The sequence below is a fragment of the Solea senegalensis genome, linkage group LG21 (genome assembly GCF_019176455.1).
Source record: "Solea senegalensis isolate Sse05_10M linkage group LG21, IFAPA_SoseM_1, whole genome shotgun sequence".
Taxonomy (NCBI): Eukaryota; Metazoa; Chordata; class Actinopteri; order Pleuronectiformes; family Soleidae; genus Solea; species Solea senegalensis.
This window is the reverse complement of record NC_058040.1, coordinates 8,003,874-8,023,078: the sequence shown is the minus strand read 5'-3', so window position 1 is coordinate 8,023,078 and position 19,205 is coordinate 8,003,874. Positions and strand designations below refer to the sequence as shown.

The 19,205-nt window shown below is 40.9% G+C and overlaps 1 protein-coding gene across 1 annotated transcript in view; it reads left to right on the top strand.

Annotated features, from left to right (window-relative positions):
• Positions 1 to 19,205, top strand: part of LOC122758353 (potassium/sodium hyperpolarization-activated cyclic nucleotide-gated channel 1) — a 55,879-nt gene that overhangs the window by 22,129 nt on the left and 14,545 nt on the right. Inside the window, exons 3-5 of the mRNA XM_044012471.1 lie at positions 2,940 to 3,101; positions 11,764 to 11,982; positions 16,538 to 16,684. Of these exons, the coding sequence (XP_043868406.1) occupies positions 2,940 to 3,101; positions 11,764 to 11,982; positions 16,538 to 16,684 (528 nt within the window). The remainder of the gene's footprint in view (positions 1 to 2,939; positions 3,102 to 11,763; positions 11,983 to 16,537; positions 16,685 to 19,205) is intronic.

Below are 19,205 nucleotides of genomic sequence, written 5' to 3'. Positions count from 1 at the left end.
AAACAGATGTTCACTTGGATTCTAGGATGAGTTCATTAGGTTTTTGTAGTCGGACGCCATGTGAGCGCACATGGTTTTTGCACTGGTACACGGCAATGGCAGCACACTAATGATGCCGCCTCAGATACAAATTCTTTCTAGTATAGCCCTACTGTAAGTTGTCCTTTATAATCCTCTGTCTTGTGACTATACCAGCAGTGCCTATAATTACAAGCTCTAAAAATAGACCACTACCTTGTGGCAACCTGCTGCCACTGCACTAGACCTTTGAAACTGGCACCCAGGAAATGCAAACCCAAACAAATAATGTCATTAACATTGTGTTAATTAGTTTCTACACTTTTCTTTTTCTTTTTCTTTTTTTTTTCCCGTCTCTGGCTTCAGTGACTCAGCCTGACTCACAGTTCACATGAGGCCCATGAGCAAAGTTAAAGTTATTAAATGATCCCTGGAAATGTTGCTGAATCCTCTGCAACCTTGGAATCCACATTGTCATTTTGACTCAGTGTCACGCTAGACCTATACCTTTATTTTTAACCCAGTGTTTCATTTGTGTTGCTATTTGAAGGAGGAAAACGCAGACTATTCTATTTCTATTTCTATTTCTGCCTGGTGTGAATCTGGTTCAGTTCAAACTGGGACCAACTTGCTATTTTCCACACCTAATCCTCCAGGAATATGTAGTTACCTTTCTTTGTTTGTTCACTCTCTCTGTGTTTGTAATTATTTCATGTGAGAAATATGAAAACATGTAATCACACACATGGACATTCTTGGACACCCTTAGTGAGGACACTTGGACATAATTACCCTAACCTAAGCCATCGCAACTAAATGCCTAACCATTAAAAGCTTAACCTTACCTAATACCAAGTCTAATCCTAACCCCCCCCCAAAAAAAAGCACTCTAAGGTTGTTTGAACCAGACAAAGTCAAATTTCCCAGAGTGAGAGAATAAAGATATAGGCAGCCGTCCTGTAAACCAGCAGCTAATTTTAGCCCGTGAGAGCAGTGCACAGTATCTCCCCGTGGATGTCTTGAGCCATAGAGGGGTTTGAGCATCAGCTTGGCCTTTTGTTCTCCCTCCGGTTCAGTGCGTGGTCGCTGTCCTGTTTATTCTGAAAGGTCATAGGATAGTCACAAAGGAAATATGTGGATTCACAGAGCGTTTAAGTCACCTGGGGTTTTGACCGGGTTTTACTTTGGTTTACGCACTTTTAATAGATTGCACTTGAATGCACCCCTGTAATTTCAACTCCTCGCAAATGATTATTTTTGAATCATTTAAAAGTAACCTTACGAAAAGTGCACACTTTCTCATTTTCCGCCATGTCTCCTTATGACAGGTGTAGCCCACTCTAATTATTGCACTTATGAGAAGTGAAGTGGGCGGTTTTCAAGAAATGAGAAGTTGAAAGCTTCGACATTAATACCCGATATCATTCATGAAATAAATTGGCAAATGGTTCAGCTTTATTGTGCAAAGCGTTCTCATTCCTAACCTTATTTCAGCATGAGAGTCCAGCTTTGCACTGTGGAGGATTATGGAGTACCTAACCTGGAGAGAAGTAATGACCTTCGTATACTGAGAGTTAGTGCCCCAGCTAACCGTCCGGCATGAGTCACTTCTCTTTGCCCAGATCCATTTTAAATGGAACAGTTTTTCATTGCAGATGATGGTTAATCATCCTGCTGATGACTTTCCTATTCTGAAAATGTCCTTCTCTGGATGAGGAAAAAAAAAAGACTCATAGTTCCTGGCATTTAAAAACACACCAATGATTCCAGAGGTCTGCGCTCACCTCATCATTCAGCATTTCATTCAGCTCATTCTCTCTGCACTATATTAAACCTGTGCTCTTTGTGGAATTCCTACACTGAAGCCATGTTGCATAGTCCAGCATCTGTGAGTGTGAGGATGAACCCACACACACACACACACACACACACACACACATTGGCTGTTGTCCAACAGACACACCATGCCTCCACTTCAAAGGTGACTTTGTACATTTGTGATCTTCAAAATATGTCTGTGAAATGAATGAGTGCATATGATGATTTAATAGACACATCTGAATTCCAACCACTGTTCATCTGCTATTTATTATTTTTATTATTTACTGGTTCGGGGACCGTGCACATTGATGCACAATTTGAAACATGCAACACAGAGACTCACCATATAAGACATACCAGAATGTGCTTCATAGTTAAAGCACTAATTGGCCCTGAACATTGTTTGTTTTATACTGTATAGTAAGGCTGATAACAAATAATCACATTTTATTAAAATTGTAAAATGGCCTACTGCAATTTTCAATAAAGCTAAAATGTGTGTCAAATTACAAATTTTAGATGAAATATTGTCCACACCTGTACACATCGTATCCTACAGATTGAAGAAAACATCTTTTGTTTCTCACAGATCTGCATATATTAATATTAATGAAATGAAAATGAGAATAATTATGTAAAAACAACCATTCCCTCTGATATCGCAATCGCATTTCAGTCAAAAATAATCACGATTAGAGAGTTATTCGAAATCAATCAGCACTGTATTGTGTGATCGGCGCTCATGGAAGACTCTGGGACGCCTAACGACAGTTCTCTGTGAGGGACCGACATTTCAACCTGTCCTTTTCTCACAGCTCAACAAACACAAACTACTTTCTAGTGTTTGTCTAGTGTTGTCTAGCGCCCGCCCTATGATCCACCCCCTCTTCCTGTTCACGTCAGGTACCACCGTGTAATCTGTCTGTCAGTAAATGTATGTTTCTGTGATTGCCTGTGATGTTAGTGACCATGGTAACAGATGAAATGATTCAAATCCAAATTGCACCTTCTTCCATTTCCATGTATGATCAGAAATCGTTTCACATGACAGTGGAGATGCCTAACTGAAGTCTCTCTGTCCCCCCTTTTCTCTTTGACAGATTTTCCATATGACCTATGACCTCGCTAGTGCAGTGGTAAGAATATTTAATTTGATAGGGATGATGCTGCTTCTGTGTCACTGGGATGGCTGTCTACAGTATCTGGTGCCTCTCCTCCAAGACTTCCCTCCCGACTGCTGGGTGTCCCTAAACGGTATGGTTGTAAGTATTACACACTTTTCTCTCTTTTTTGTTTGTTGTTATTTTGGTATTTGAGATATCATCTATATGTGTCAGTGACAGTCTCTCAGTCCCGGCTACAAAGACTTTCTGTTCTTGTGCAGCACAAAGTGTTTTTGCAACAGTACCAGTGGCAGATTTACCTCGTCAAACTCTTAATCAGTTTTGAAAGCCGGCAAGTTCAACAGAGGGAGGGAAAAGCAGGATTTGATGGCTGCAGTACATACACAATAATGTATCACAGGACTTAAAGCTGAAGTTTGATTACCAGTGAAGAGGAAATGAAAATAAAGAAACATTATCTTTGTGGTTCTTGTAAATTAGAAGTTAATCCATAATCCACTTTTGTGGCAGACGCAATCCATGTGCGATGGCCTCCATGCGTGGGGGAAAAATTGATTTTACTTATTTAATGTAACTAATATTTTTTTGTAAATAATATTTTTAAGAAATTATACACAAATGAATGTGTATCAGATTGAGTCTGAATTGAAATAAACAGCCATTTATAGTGATATATTAAAAAACAATGATTCTTTCGTCATTTGAAGTTATTAGATATAACTGGACTAAAAATGTGAAACGTTTATTACCACACAGTGGCTTTTAGGACTGATCTGACTCAATAGACCTTGTCTTTGAGCCTTCTGCTTTCAGATGGAGCATGTGAATGACTGTATATCTGCGGTGACAACGTGTGTGTATATATCAAATGATGTATCCGTCAGCCGGAATCAGTTATGGAATCTTCTGACAGTTTACAATGGCAGCTACTCTTGGGTAGATGATCATCTTAGACATCAGCAAAGGACCAAATCTCTAAATCTCTGAGTCTTTTAGGTAAACGGTGATATTATTTTAACATGTTGGTTATTGTAGGGGTTTTATTTTAATTTGGCGGAGGATTTCTTTAGTACTTTAGTGCAGTCCTTACAGCAACACTGTAAAACACACTCGTAAAAATATGCTTTATATTAAAAATGTAAATAATAGTCGAGTCAAGTCACATCTGCTTGTAATGTCACCCATAAGAATCTGAACTCTAGATCATAAACCTGGTGTCATGAAGTTCACAGACGCCACCGGCAACCAGTGGAAAGAAGACCCAAAACTAGCAACTGAGACCATTAACTCGGCAGGAAAATGTTGTTCAAGTGTATTTAATTGTAATTCATCTCCAAGGATAGTTGGGAGTTATTTTATTTTTTTGCTTTATTTAACTGTTAGATTTAGTTAATCTAACTAAAAGTCAAGTTATCCCTCCAAGCTAATGTGTTCCAACTTGTGACAGATGATATTTTTGTAGCCATTTTTAGCCTTTTGTTGCCTCCAGATATGAAACAAAAGCCAAATAATGTATATTGAAATCTTGTGAGATCTGTCTCTGCAACTGTAGCCATATCAGACTTTTACACAGTGTACATGTTACATGTATATGAGTACAAATAACAGCTCTGTGCTGCATTTTTGCTGGATGGATAAAATCATTTATTTTATGGTCAAATGAGTTGACACAATGCTGATTTAACTTTTCAGCTCCACGTGATGATTTCTCAGTGTAGTGGGGGTTTGTTTTCATGTCACCCGGCGAACATTCCCACACGGCGCACAGGGACATGATTTGTTTTATGTCAAGACAGATGGAAGCAACACCAACATTGTGCCAGTGAAGCAAGGCGGCTGCAAACAGATTGGAAGTTTCAGAAGTAAATTCTGCTGCTCAAAAAAGCCCAGTAGTTCAGCAGTTTGATGGGATAACCACTTTCCCTGTATGCTCTTGCACTGATGCTTTTTCTTGACAGAGCCCATTTTCAGTAGACGGATGCAGCATACAGATAATGTGACGTCGTTTCTGTTCACAAAGACCAAACAGAGAGGCAGAATAATGACGCCAAAAGCAACAAAAACCTCCAGTTACACACTGTAGTTTTAAATCAAAGATGGCGATCGTTCCACACTGATAATTGTTTTATTTGATTTGTTTCCAGGTGAGATTTTTTTTCTGTCTTTCCTCCTCCCTCTCTTTCCGTGAGTTGGTGCGTGCAGTGCGCTGTCTCCTCTCCGAGTTATGAGATAGTGCAGAAGTGTGTGCAGGCCTCCTGAGTAATGCAGATTGTAAATGCTCGCCCCGAGGACGACTTCTGCCTTTTCATCTCCCTCGCTCAGACAAACATTTCTGTATACTGCACTCTGCTGAGAGGCATCGGATTGGAGGTGCTAATGCCAGCGTCCCTAAAAATGACAAAACTGTATCCCATCCTCATCTTTATTATGAGGTAACGAGAGCTGCCTGTGTTATTCCTTGAATCAGATAGTGCAGTCATTACATTTATAATGTTCAGTATCATAATTAGTACTGACTAATTGTATACAGAAAAAATGGGTCGGCTGATTTTTTTTATTTTTTTTCCCCCCAACTTCCCTTTGATGAATATTGCTCTAGATTCATATTAACATGTAATTACTTATTGCTCAGATACATATTTGCATATAAGAAGGAGAATGTGACAGACTTGTAAGGGGCTGTGGAAGAAGTGAAAGTTGTGATTATGCTGAAGTATTGGTATTTTTCAAATGTTAGAATTCGCTGTTTTCTGTCATTGTCAAAGGAATATTTGTACTTTGAATAATTAGTTTCAGCCATTTTACAATACAGACATGCTATAATAATAAAAAAAGAGAACGCTACGATACTATAGAGAGAATCCTTACATAATTGGGGTGACTGTCACAAGGGGGACTCAGACTCTGTGAATATAAAGATTTTCCATGTAATTAAATGGGGAAATGCAGTTCACAATGGCACCTCCAAATACAAAGGAAGCTGGAGAAAGTTTCTCAAACACTTTACAAAGTGTGTAGACTTCCTTCCTTAAGCTACACCTTTCATTTAAGAAAGAAAAAAAAACTGCTGGTGAAAGTAATGGTTCTTTCAAACTCCGCATTAGACACGTTGGAGGTAAAACCATGAACACATAAGCAGTATGTTGACGGCTACCAGTGTGACTGAGTGTGATGAATTAACAAATTGTGGAAATGCTTGACCGCGGTCTGGTAAATTCAAAGTGAAAAGCCTGTCCTACACACGGGATTCCACCTCTCACGCAATCACAGTGCACTGGACTTCACGAGCTAATCACCTCAATAAGAAACGTCGTTTTCTATTCATGCCTAATGTAATTATCTTGGCCTGTCAGGAGAGCAACTGTCTGGCGAGGGTTACGTCTTACTTTTAGCTGCTTGTTATAGATGTATGACTCTAAGTTCAGATTTGTAAACCGTATATGAAAATGGACATGGTGATCCAGGTGAACAATCATCCCAATTTGACCAATGCTGTGTCAGTTTGTCACCAAGACATCACCTGCAACCAGGCACCGAATCATATTGCTGTCCACTCATATGTGCCATGCTTTTTTAATGTAGTAATTTCCTGTAATTGAAAACATAATTCACAAAATTGACAGGAAAAACCTCACAGGAAAATGTTCACTGATGTAATACATTTAAATAAAGTGGGCTGAAGAGGGCTGGGCTCATTTTCTCATAGTATTCCATTCAGATCCATTCCATTTCTAAACCTGGAGGCCAAATGCTTCCTCCGTCCTACTTCCCCGGTTTCACCTTTGAAACTGGAAGACTACAGTCGTTTTCATGTACAATATTTGTTCAGATTGTGTTACGTTATAATCTCTTTTCCTTTTCCTGTTGTTGGCTTTGTACTTTTTGTCTCCAGCTGTGAGATGAAGAGCGGGGGCCAACAAGGGCTGCAGATACTGCTGAGTGGTGCAGTACAGCATGTAGGACTCTTATCTCCTTGACTAATGGCATGAGAGTAGCTTCCTACTCTTTAGGGCCGGCATTTACTTAATCACTAGAAAAGATAATGCCTGCTGTCACTGTGTTGGTTCGGGTGAGAGGTTGTCGGGTTGTTGCTTTGTCTGCAGATACAGTATAATGATTCGTGTGTGTCGGAGCTTTTTGGGAGCGTTTGTTGTTTCTGTCCCTGCTCGTGTTAAGAGGCCGACATCTGAGCAGCGGCCTCCTGAGGATTAACGTCACAAGGAAAATGAAATGCCTGGCTAACCATGCATAACTGCCCTTTCCATCCGCTTTCATCCCAGGATCCCCCACTACTGGCCCATGCCGTTCTTTCTAAATCCCAAATATGTCACTTCCTCAATTGCAAAAAGAAGGTCAATAATAATTGACCTTCTTTCTTTCTCTCTCTTCTCTGTCTTTGAACAAAGGAATGAGCTAGTTTTCAGTAAGGCAAGTGCATTTCTTGGAAGATTTCTACAATGAAGATTTTCCTCTGAAACAACTTTGATGGACCTTTCTCAGTTTATTGTCCAATTTCCAACCACAATGGTTGCTTTCGTGCTGAAGTTTAGGCCGTTCTAATCTGGAAAACCAAGTTCACCAATGACCACAACAAACTCACGTATTGAGTGTTAGGGCCTCACATGACTAACATGTTTAATCTGGACATGTCGACTTTAATCTGGACATATTTAGTGTTGACGTGTCCACCAGAGAGCGGCAGCTCCACAGAAACTGCCCCTGAATCCCGACAGTCGGTCTCAGACGTCACGAAAGAGAGACTCAACATTATTGATATTTTACTGCTTCCAGTCAAGAAAAGAGTGTCAAGAACTCCTGTTCATACTCACATGCAACCACGTCTGGAATACGAGACTGACTGTTCCGATTCAGTGAAGTGTCCACTTAAATCTCGACGTGATATTCCAACTTCATTCTCGAACATTCCGAGTTTGATCTTCACAAAAAACAAAACACTTGTGAGCCCTAATACTCCCTGACTTTTCATTCCTCGTTTATTCATAATGATGCAGAGAAACTCAAAAGGCGGCGATGTTCATGGTAGAAAAGTTAATAAATACGTAAGGTGACTTTGTGGCTTTCACCACTTTAAATTGCAGTGAAACAAACACAGCTACTGAATCAGTGGACGTGGGAGTACACATGTGAACTCGCAGACATTTCAGAGTTTTGCCCTGCAAGCGTTTTTTGTTGTCAAGGGGTCAAACTGTGCTCTCTGCAGCCAAGCACCACGTCCAGTTGGTCGCAGACTTACTCGTCAACAACCAACGCCTCTGGGTCACAGTCACTGTGAGTCATCGATTGGAGGCACGATGTGATTATGTACAAGCACACAGTGAAACGACTCGTCCTAATTACAGAAACGCATACGTCTCTGCAGTGACTCTCACAATCAATGTGACATTTCTTTACAACTTCCTGGGGGGGGGGAATGCAAGCGTGTGTTACTGAGGAAAAACAACTTGTTTACAAAAATAAAAGTGAGAAAAACTGAGTAAAGCTAACAAGCAAATCAACACTTGTTTCAGTATCAGTTTATTCAATCAGTTATTCTTAACCCTGATATGCTTCTTATATGGAAAATGTTTGTAGCTATACTTTATTTTATGAGATATAATTCATTGGTTTGGAGTGGAGGGTCTGGTATTTGTATGGTTTCACTTCATTCTGGCAAAAACCATTAGAACTGCATTTAGAACATACATGTACGTATAATAGTTGCTGTTGGCATCACCTCATGAATGCATTGTCAGTGATTGCAGTCAGAATATAGATATTTCATTGACTGAACAACAGCAGAATAGTTCCTGTCTGAGCCAGAGCTACTTTGTTGAAAAAGCAGTGCAGACAAACTGCTTTTAGTGCACAGGACACATGCAAGGACAAATAGCAAAGATGACTCACTCCCATATACCTGATAGGATCTATAAGCTCCACTGTGTTTCTCTGCTTGTTCATACGTACAGATAACAACAGTAGCCTTCTGCAGGATTGCTCAGTAAGCACTCGCTCGCCCACTGTCTCAACCCACACATGCTACATGTACAAATGTAGAAGGACAGTTACGGTTCCTGACCTCTCAAATGCCATGTGTTCCAGAGATGTGGAGAATAAGTTCCTTTCTCCTGAGTGTGTGAACAGATTGTTCAGTGAAACCTGCACTTGCACAATGTCTTGTCGTCTCAATGACAACACGCATTCTGATTCTCAATGTTTGACAATGCATTATTACACATTTCTTCACATATGGTAGCTGTGGAAATTGACTCTATAATGAATCCTATGGGGGGGAAAAATCTTTGTTTTAACCATGTTTATCTGTATGCTTGAAAATCTAAAATGACAAATGCAAACAAATCAGACATAAGTAGCATTTGTGTTTACATAGTGTTATTAACACTTAAAGGTGTTGGGGAGGAAAAAAAGGGTCACCGAAGAAGCAGCTACTCAGGATGGACATTAAAATTGGCCGCCAATCCAAACTAAATGATTAGCTCTCTAGTTCCTCATTTATACAATTCTGGGAGATGAAAAGTGTGGAGTCAACACAAACGGGTATGTCAAAATGGAGACAACAGTGAATGGTGAAATGATGTACGCAAATAAGAAAGCTAGAAAGGCAAGTACATTTCAATTTCATTTCTTTTATTAGCTATTCTATTTGGGGTGAGGTAGGTTTTCCCTTTAAAGCGCTCCCTCAGCACTTTATGTTCACAGGATGTGAAGCCGTTGGAGGTGTCAGCAACTTGACTATAGCTAGAAGGCCAGTATACTGCAGAGCTGTTGCCTTTGTCTCCATAGAGACTTGCTGGGATTTGCACGTCCCTGAGGAAAAAGCGCACATTCACATGCATGTCACATCCACTGTATTAATGAGGCTAAAGCCTTTTCTGACTCCTGTAGACAGATTTTCTTCTAAGGCACGTGCGACAAAGTTAGCCATCTGTAGGAAGTGATTTTTTCCAAAAGGTTTAAAGGTGACATCGAATGCTTGTATCGCACATATATGTTAGTTATGGAGGTCTACTTACATATATGAACTTGTTTTCATGGTTAAAAACCTACTAGTCGCTGCAAACGAGCCGATCAAAATATCTCCTCACTGACGCTCTTGTCAGCCGCACTGTTTCAGACGAAAATCACACCCAACAGCCAACGAGAGCTTTCCCACTGTCCAGTGATTGGCCAGGTACCTGGAAGTGACGTAATTGGTAGGCCAGCTCTCAGATACACAGCTCCCCCTCTGGCACGGTGGATGCTCTGCATCTCAGCAGCTACAACAAGAGTAGTTCTTCTTCTTCTGCGGTTGAATGTACACAACCGGATGTGTCCGGACTAGTGCCCGCACCAGGAGGCGCTACGGTGGTGAGAGGAGTGATGAGGTTTTCTGATGACATCATCAGCATAGGGAAGTGCCGATCTCAGCAGTGGCTGAACTGTTTGTTCTGAAACTTTAGGGTTTCATAAACGAGGTAATGACGCAGATACACACACAAACGCAGCGTTAATTGGAGCTTCCGGTCTATGTCGCCTTTAAAAAAATATTCAACAAAATATTGCTTTAAGGCCGGGATGTGCTTAAAACAAACGTATTCTATGTGAGTCGTGACATCATCTGAAGACAAAAGTGTTCATACAGTGGTCAAAAAGGAGAGAGAAGTCTCAACAGTGAGACCCAAATTCATATTGAAATAGGGTATAATGTCACCCATTTGGACAATCTGTACCCGAGGGCGTTCATGGTGATGGAAACTGTCAGAGTTTTAATGTCAGATAAATAAAAATGAGGTTGAGGGGGACATTCACATCCCCTACATCCAATCACTGTGAGAAGTGGGTTCCTTGTCAGATTGTCCATTTTTGGAAAGTTACAGAAATTGCTTTAAGCAATGGCCCAATTAATTTTGACATTAAGAGGGATTGGGTTAAGGCTCAGTCGAACAATCCAGAAACCACTTTGCTTGAAGAATATTCCCTTTCAATGTATTTATAATGATCTGTTTAGGATTCTGGTGGAAAAACACAATCGGTAACTCTGTGGTTAATGTAACGCCAAATATGAGACTTTCAAACAACTACGTAGGAAACAAAGTACACTTGCTCATGCTCACTTACGCCTGCCACTGATGACATCTGGTTGTGGTTTCGTTTAACTGGTGTGAACACGGTACTGAGAGTACCAAGGTTCCAAACCAAACAAGGGCCCGAACAGAAACTCCGCAGGCGCTTGCTGGTGTGACCGCACGAGAGAGAAAATAATCCAGCTCCTCATTTCTATGCGTCGCTTGCTGTGATGGATGATGGATGCATTGTGGGAAATGTTTTTACCTTACTGTCGTCTGTTTACTGTGCTGGTGAGCCAAAGAAAATTTTCCACCCTGGTGGACAATAAAGACTCATTCTATTCTATTCTATTAAATGATACCTCAGGTTGTGAACTATTTAAACCCTTGCAAACATGTACTTCACTTTTTTGCAACTGGGAAAAAGAATAAAGCCAGGTAGCTTCAGCCAGTGGGGGAAAATAACATGATGTACAGAAAGGCTGATGAATGAAGAAGGAACGGGGAAAAAAAGTGAAGGGTAGAAAGTTCAGTCACTCTGTGAGGGCATTAGGCTGTGAGGCATGACGAGTGTTGGCAGAATGTTTGGTAGAGGTTCAGTGATCCATCAAAGGAAAGTCTGTCTTTCCATTCTGCCTGCTGGAGAGCTTCACTCTCTGTCTTGCCCTGCAGTAACTCCCCCCACCCCCTCTCTGTCTCCCCATCACCTCCCTTCCTCCCTGTCTCCATCATTACAGAACGTTTCCTGGGGTAAGCAGTACTCGTACGCCCTCTTCAAAGCTATGAGCCACATGCTTTGCATTGGGTATGGAGCCCGAGCGCCCGTCAGCATGTCAGACCTGTGGATCACCATGCTTAGTATGATCGTGGGCGCCACGTGCTACGCCATGTTTGTTGGCCACGCAACAGCTTTAATCCAGTCCCTGGACTCGTCACGCAGGCAATACCAAGAGAAGGTGAGATCCTCGCGGTGACACACATCGCAACATTTAATACATGAGAGTTAAAGATAAGGTTCAAATTAGTGACATGATTTTGGATGCTGTTAAAGGAGCAGTATGGTATTGATATACAGATCATGAATGTGTTGTTGGTTCCCGTGGTAATTATGGTAATCGTGATGTATTCATCTGACGGTTTCCTCTCGTTATGGCTGCATACAATCCTGCTCATTGTAGCTGGACTTAAATAAATGAGTTCTTCCGTCAGTGACCCTGTGGACCAATGCGTTGAGCTCTCTTGGATCACAACAATGACTGGGAAAGAGGATTTTATCCCCCAGGCAGATCACAAAAGGCCAATAGGGTGAGGAGGTCTGCGACATGATGGGCCACCATACTGCCCGTTTGATGCCAGTGATGACAGTTTATTCTTCCATTTCATTTCAGACCCTATCTATTATTATTTTTTTTTCCTTGCTTAGAGTGATTATCCAGCATTTCAGTCGAGCTACCATCTGTGATCCTGCTGAGGGGGCCGGGCAATTCCCAGAACACACAGTCATGACTAATGCTCTTTGTGTTTGCACGCAAGAACCTGAGTATAACCGCAAAACTTCTGCTGTGCTTGTAGTACAGATTTTTAGGTACATACACTTTTGCCATGCAGGGGATTATAGTCATCTATAGTGTGATTTGATTCACTTATAAATGAGAGTTTTAGTTTAGGATCAAAGACAGGTTTTCTTGAGTCCTCATCGACCCTGTACTGTGTGAGTGTTCCATCTTTAAATTTAAATGCTTATTTGAAAGTTAGATGCACTCTAGCTGCTTTCAGACATGCACTGGAGTTCAGATGATTTCACAAAGAGTCCAGAGGGACTATATGTGAGAACACTCATGTTAGCAAATGTCACTCTGGACATTTTCCAGGAGCTAAATTATTGGACATTATCTAAGTGAGCCCATGTGAAAATACAGCGGAGAAAAAAACCAAGGCACCACCTCATGCCTGAATGAGGACAGTCTCCTGCTGCATCCGATGATGATTTTAATTCTGCTTCCAAAGGGAGAATTGGCTCACTACTAAAACATGCCCAACAATTATGTGGGAAGCCATTACCATAACTATTATAAGAGGACAGGGGAGGTCAGCTGTGTGTTTTTAACAAAAAAAAGTAGGAAAAATCCCAATCGATTGACAAGAACTTGTAGATTTGAACGGATTTGGACGTGATCTGTGTTTTGTGCAGAAAAGTAAACATCTATAAACTATGTTTTGACTCTGTATTGTGTGCTGTTTTTTCATGGCTCTTAAAAGCCATTAACAACTTGTCTGTACGATACTAATCTATTCAATCAGCGACATGTCTGGAATACTAATTATTCAATTTCATCTCTGCCTCACACCAATCATCAGCAAGTTACGCTTAGAACTGACAGCACATCAGAGAGAGTCAGCGCACTACAGGTCATGCACAGAAATATTCAATTCACAGTGTGGATGTTATTTCTCTATAGCTGGTTTTAAAGACGCATCAAATGATATTTTTTATTATTTACCAAAAATCAATGACAGGAGGTCACGCACAGCTAATTATCCAGCCCCTTCAAAGTCGCACATCTCTTGCACAGTATGTGGTTTACATCTGCTTTGCAGCAAATATGCTTCATCTGCATGACACTTTATCCTTTCAACATCCCTTCAGGCCTTGGAGTGACATCTCTGAGGCTGATGATGCCATGTTCATGGTAACAGAGCCCCCAGTGTGTAGCCAGATTCAATGAGGGCTGATTTGCTGCACAACTGTGCATATCAGCAGAACAGGCAGGGATGGTTTCAGGGTGCTCAGCCTTTAGCTGGAGGGCTGTAAAAATACATATGAAGAGATAACATTTATGAGAAGGAGAATGGGTCAGAAAAAACAAGTCTTTTAGTGCTCGTTATAAACAAAATGTCAAGAAGAAGAATCTGACCTCCCATTTTGCCCTGTTGCTAAATCAATGTAAAGCAACACACAGCAGCAGATGAATCATTATTTAAATATATACTTTTTAAGCACGTGACTCATTTCATACACAGGGATAGTCTCAAGTGACCTTAACTGTTTGTGTTGACCTTGGATTACTGTACCGCGGCGTACTATACTAGTGGTTTAAAGTGTGGTTTTCAGTGTTTCCAAACCAGCGGTTGTTCAACGTCGCTCATGAAACTGATCTTAATTGCTCCGCTAGGAAGTAGAAAGGATTAACTAGCCCATTAAATCAGAAACTAGAAGTTATGAGGGAGTGGAAAGTCACTCATCATATTATGTAAAGTGAACATGAACTGAAGCGGGAGGCCACGCATAAAACAAAGCTTAAGGGAATGTTTTCTGTACCACCTCTGCCTCCCCATTAAATATAACCTGGCTGAGCCACTGCAGATGCTGCAACCTCTCCTGCGTGATATCAAAATAAATCAGTTTCCCGCACACAAAACCCTGGCCTCTTATCACCTTTCCCCAGCTGGGAGCGGAATCAAGAGATGAATGAGCGGGGCATTGTTACTCAGGTGTCTTCCCTACACTGACAAATTTCATTTTGTGGACCATGCTAGCATCACGTTGTCCACTGAGCCTTCCTCCGGTCTGGGCCACCAACACCACTGCAGCTGCTGGCTCCATCTGTGATTACCACAGCCAGTGTCAGAGAGTGTTTCTGTCTGGCTGTATGGGCCGTGACCTGGCTAAGAAGATCATGTTCAATGTCCTGTCTGCTGCAAATTCCATGAGGAAACAACGTCTGATGAAAATAGATGAGCCGAAGTATTGTCTCGCTCTCTTCATCTTCTTTGGCTCAATAACTGCCTTCAGGTTCACGTGAATGGAATTGAATTTCCCTGAGGTTCAGCTAATTACGACAAAATGATCAGTTATCACATCTCTGTTAGTGGCATTGTTGTTCCTGCAGCCGTCCACTAATGCACTATATAAGAATAAATGAATGTACAGATGTCTTTTCTCATAGTGATGAATATTTCATCCTCTCTGTCTTTTCTCTGTTTTTCTTCACCAATATCTGTCTTCTGTTGTAGAACATATACAGTGTATTAAGATTGTACTGCTGTAGTTTTAGTTGCAATTAAAGTCACTCAAATAACAAATAACAATAAATATCCAAAAATCTAAGTTTAATATACAGTATATAAGTTGGCAAAACCAGTAAGCCGCAAACCAGTTGCCTACTAGTTTGTGCAAATCTGAATGATTTCATATTCTCTCTGCATGACACAATCATCACATCACAGTTAATCAGAATATCCCAAATGTCATGCTTACATATTTTAATTATGGCTGCATTAACTTTGACATTTTAACACAAAATGTTTTATTATTAATTAATTATGGCAATATGATATAAAATAGCAAAGTACAGACAAAATGATAGTCATGATTTTGGTGTTGCAGCAATTGTTGTATGGACTGACGCCTTTTGGCCGCAAGCTTTCATCAGGGTATCAAAATGTATTTGAAAAGGTTGAACATGACCGTGCAAGGCATTTTAATCATTTAAAATAGAGTGCCTTGGAGTTTTCTTTTACTTTAATTTCAACATGTTTCACATCCAAATGTGAGTCAGGAAGTGCTCCTGCCCAAAGAGTGTGTTATTTGAGTTTCTGTTGCAAGTTACCAATGCCTCGCTTTCATTTCAAACTAGTCTGGATATACTTCTCTCACACTTTTGGCATCAACAAGACATGATTGCCTAGCGAAACCAGATTTGTTTTCATTTTTTTGGACCATTCTGTGCAAATCCTAAAGATGGTTGTGTGAAAATCACAGCAGATCAGCAGTTTCTGAAGTACTCAATGTGAACACCAACCAGTTGTCTTGGTTGTGTCTGCCATGCGATTGGTCGATTAGATTGTTGCGTTATGAACAGGTGTACCTAATAAAGTGGTCGGTGCATGTAAAAAGAAAACAAACTCAACCAAAGGATCAAGTATAGAATCAATTCTAGTCAGACAGTAATAATCAATACTGCACTCAGTACTCATGTTCTCAGAAGTAAAGAAAATCTTACTGAAATATTCACATGATAAATGTTAATAATTATTACCTCATCAGTCATGCAAACCCCGCCATCTGCTCCACAGTCTATGCAGCTCTTAAATGTCTCCAGGACATCAGGTAACCTCTGGTTCACATTAGATCATGGTTGCCTGTTGAAGTGTGGCTTCCTGCACAGGAGAGATAATCAGACCTGCTACCTTGTTCTGACATATCCCTGGGCCAGAGCTCATTCCTACTTTCTTTCACCACCTGCTTCCCTTGTTCTGCCGCTCCCCTCCCCACACACAGAACCAGGACACGGCTCTGTGACGACGTGAGAGCACAGCTTGTCCTCGATACACAAATACACAATCCGTAGACCGCGTTTGTAATGCGGCTTTTGTGTTTACTCAAGGTGGACTCAAATGTCAGCGGGTTGTTTCTATCAATTATCGACAGTGTAATTGCAATGTGGTGATTTATATGTCGGTGCACTCCTCGCTGAACGCTTGTCTTTGTGCTTTTCTTTGCTCTCCCAGTACAAACAAGTGGAGCAATACATGTCCTTCCACAAACTTCCTGCAGACATGCGGCAAAAAATCCACGACTACTATGAACATCGCTACCAAGGCAAAATCTTTGATGAGGACAACATTCTGAGCGAACTAAACGACCCACTCAAGGAGGTGAGACCACTTTTTTACTCCCAAAGACCCTAAAAAGAATAAAAGGAAGAAAGCGGAGGCTCTTTCAAAAGCTTCTTCGCTTCCTTTATTTTTAGAACAAGTAAAAAATACACTCATCTTGCATCTAGAGAAAAAAAACGGTTTTTGACAGGGAGGCTGTCATGTTTTTGAACATAAATGCGTTTATTCCCTGCAGTGACTTTCCATTTGGCACCTTAAATGTCCACAATGTGAAACTGAAATACAAACACCTGTCATTTCATCTTACAAGGTCAAGGAGGAAAATAACAAAACGGATTCTCTCTAGCGTGCTGCGTGAAGTGTCCCGGACTGAACATCCATCAAGATATGATAATATTCTAGGCTGAGGCATGAACTGTGCCTCAAATCGTGTATTATTTACACACCTGCAGCATGGCATAGATAAACAGCCACACAGCAGCAGGATCAACCGAGCCCACTGAAGCCTCTGTTATTCTCAAAGAGAGAAAATGAAGAGAAATATTAAAGTTTATTGGCGAGTTTGGTGACCAGCTTTGAAGTTCTCGGCTGACGACCTCCTATCAGCACATTACATGGGTAATTACGCATCGGGATGTGGGAGAGGAGAGGAGAGGAATAAAAAGATCATGGCCATCTCTCATGCAGCCCCATTAAGTCACCTTGCAGATTCGGATGCCGAGGTGTGGAGAGCCTCCTTTTGTGCAGTCCCAGACACTCACACGGGGAGGGGCAGGGGTTTAAAATGATGACAGAAAATCCTACAGCCTTAGTTCACTTTGCACAGCAAGCAAAGTTAAAATCTGCATAGAGACAGTGTCGTGCGATGAAAGCTTCACCCTGGGGACCAATGGGCAAAAACAAACCAAGTTCCAGCAGAGCAAAATAGGACACATGGACTAGCATGTGCTGCCATTTTGCTGTGTCACATTTTTAGGATGCGTCTGCTTTGAATTAATGCCACAGACCTTTTAGTCTGGAAAATGCATCATCGTACACTGTATGTGTGTCTTTGTATGTCTTAAAGTTCATGTGAACATCGCTAATGCCGTCTCCTATTTCAATCTCATTAGACTAAAAGCAACTGTACACGATATAGAGATAAATGATAGCTTGCTTAATTACTGAAGATGCATCTCGATCTGCCAGTGTGGTTCTTTCACTGGTGTCACCAGGCTTGGTTTTCATGATACAAGTTTTTTAAAGAATTAAATGTGAGAGTTGTCTTTGCAGTCTCTGCTGTATGCATCTTAGAAATCAATTACTGCAGCTTAAAAGCAGACCTATTTCAGGTGGACAGACTGAGACGGGCTGAGTGCAGCTGAGTGTCTGCGGCGTTCTGGCACAATTTTCGGTGTTGCTGAGTCACTGGTCAATTTAGGATCAGAATCGGCTCCACTTAGCAGCACTCAGACTTGTTTTGGGACAAAGGAGGACCATGAAATCAGTCCAAGTATGTGCTTGCTGATTAAGGCACATCATTTATCACAAAATTTAGGCAGCTCTAATGAATGGAGGACTGCTCCAGGCACCCCTCCCTTTCCCAGCTGCGTCAGGGAACTACGTGGCCTGTGCATACGAGCAAGGATGTCATTCTTTTTTTGTTGGCATAGTAAGCTTCCACTTTAAAATGCTGGCGGCCTTTGTAAAGCAAAGCCCTTACATAAAGTATAGATTAAAGGCTCAGTCAAAGGCTATGGAAAACAGTTTTTATTTCAAGGCTATGATACACTCACATAAACATACTTGGAGTAGTATATTCCATTTTGTCAATAAACCCTCCTAAATGTTACACGCTGGACCTGTAATGAAAGTAAATCTTTCCCAAGAACCCTTGATCATAATAGTTCTGCTCTAAAACGGAACCTCAGTGATTTCAATCCTCCTTCAAGTCACTAATCAATTTCAGCGAACAGTTTTTTGGTGGGATGCGAGTGTGGGAAGAAAACACTTCAAAAACTCTCCTTAGTGTTGATTGATTGTTGTTTTGCTACCTTGGAATAATCAGACACGCAAACTCGAGCACCATGAAAGAAATGAGCCACTCGTTTCTTGCATTGAAACATTTGCTATTGAGCAGCCGTTTCTCAGATGTCTGGTGTCACAGTGATGCACCTTAATGCATTTCACCAAACGGTTATATAAGACAAACTCAATTCATAACAATTCATAATGTAAAAATAGATGCATGTTTGAGAAGTTTCAGACTTATTTCACGTATTTTAACATCCATATTATTGTGTATTAAGTGTATACGCATAAGATGTTGGTATGTTCCATATTCAGAATGTGCCATCTTGTCTCAGTCTTGGGATGAGATGGACTTTGAGAGTCTCCTCTCTTCCGGACATAATTTACATTGACAGACTGTTATCTAATTATTCCCCAATGGTTCAAACTCTGAAGGTTCTTGGTCAGTCTCTCTGCATGTGAGCTGTACCAGAGATCGTCTTAGTATAGAGATCTATGCTGTAATCCCTATAGGCTAAATGAGTCGATTATTTTCTTGACTGACACTGTG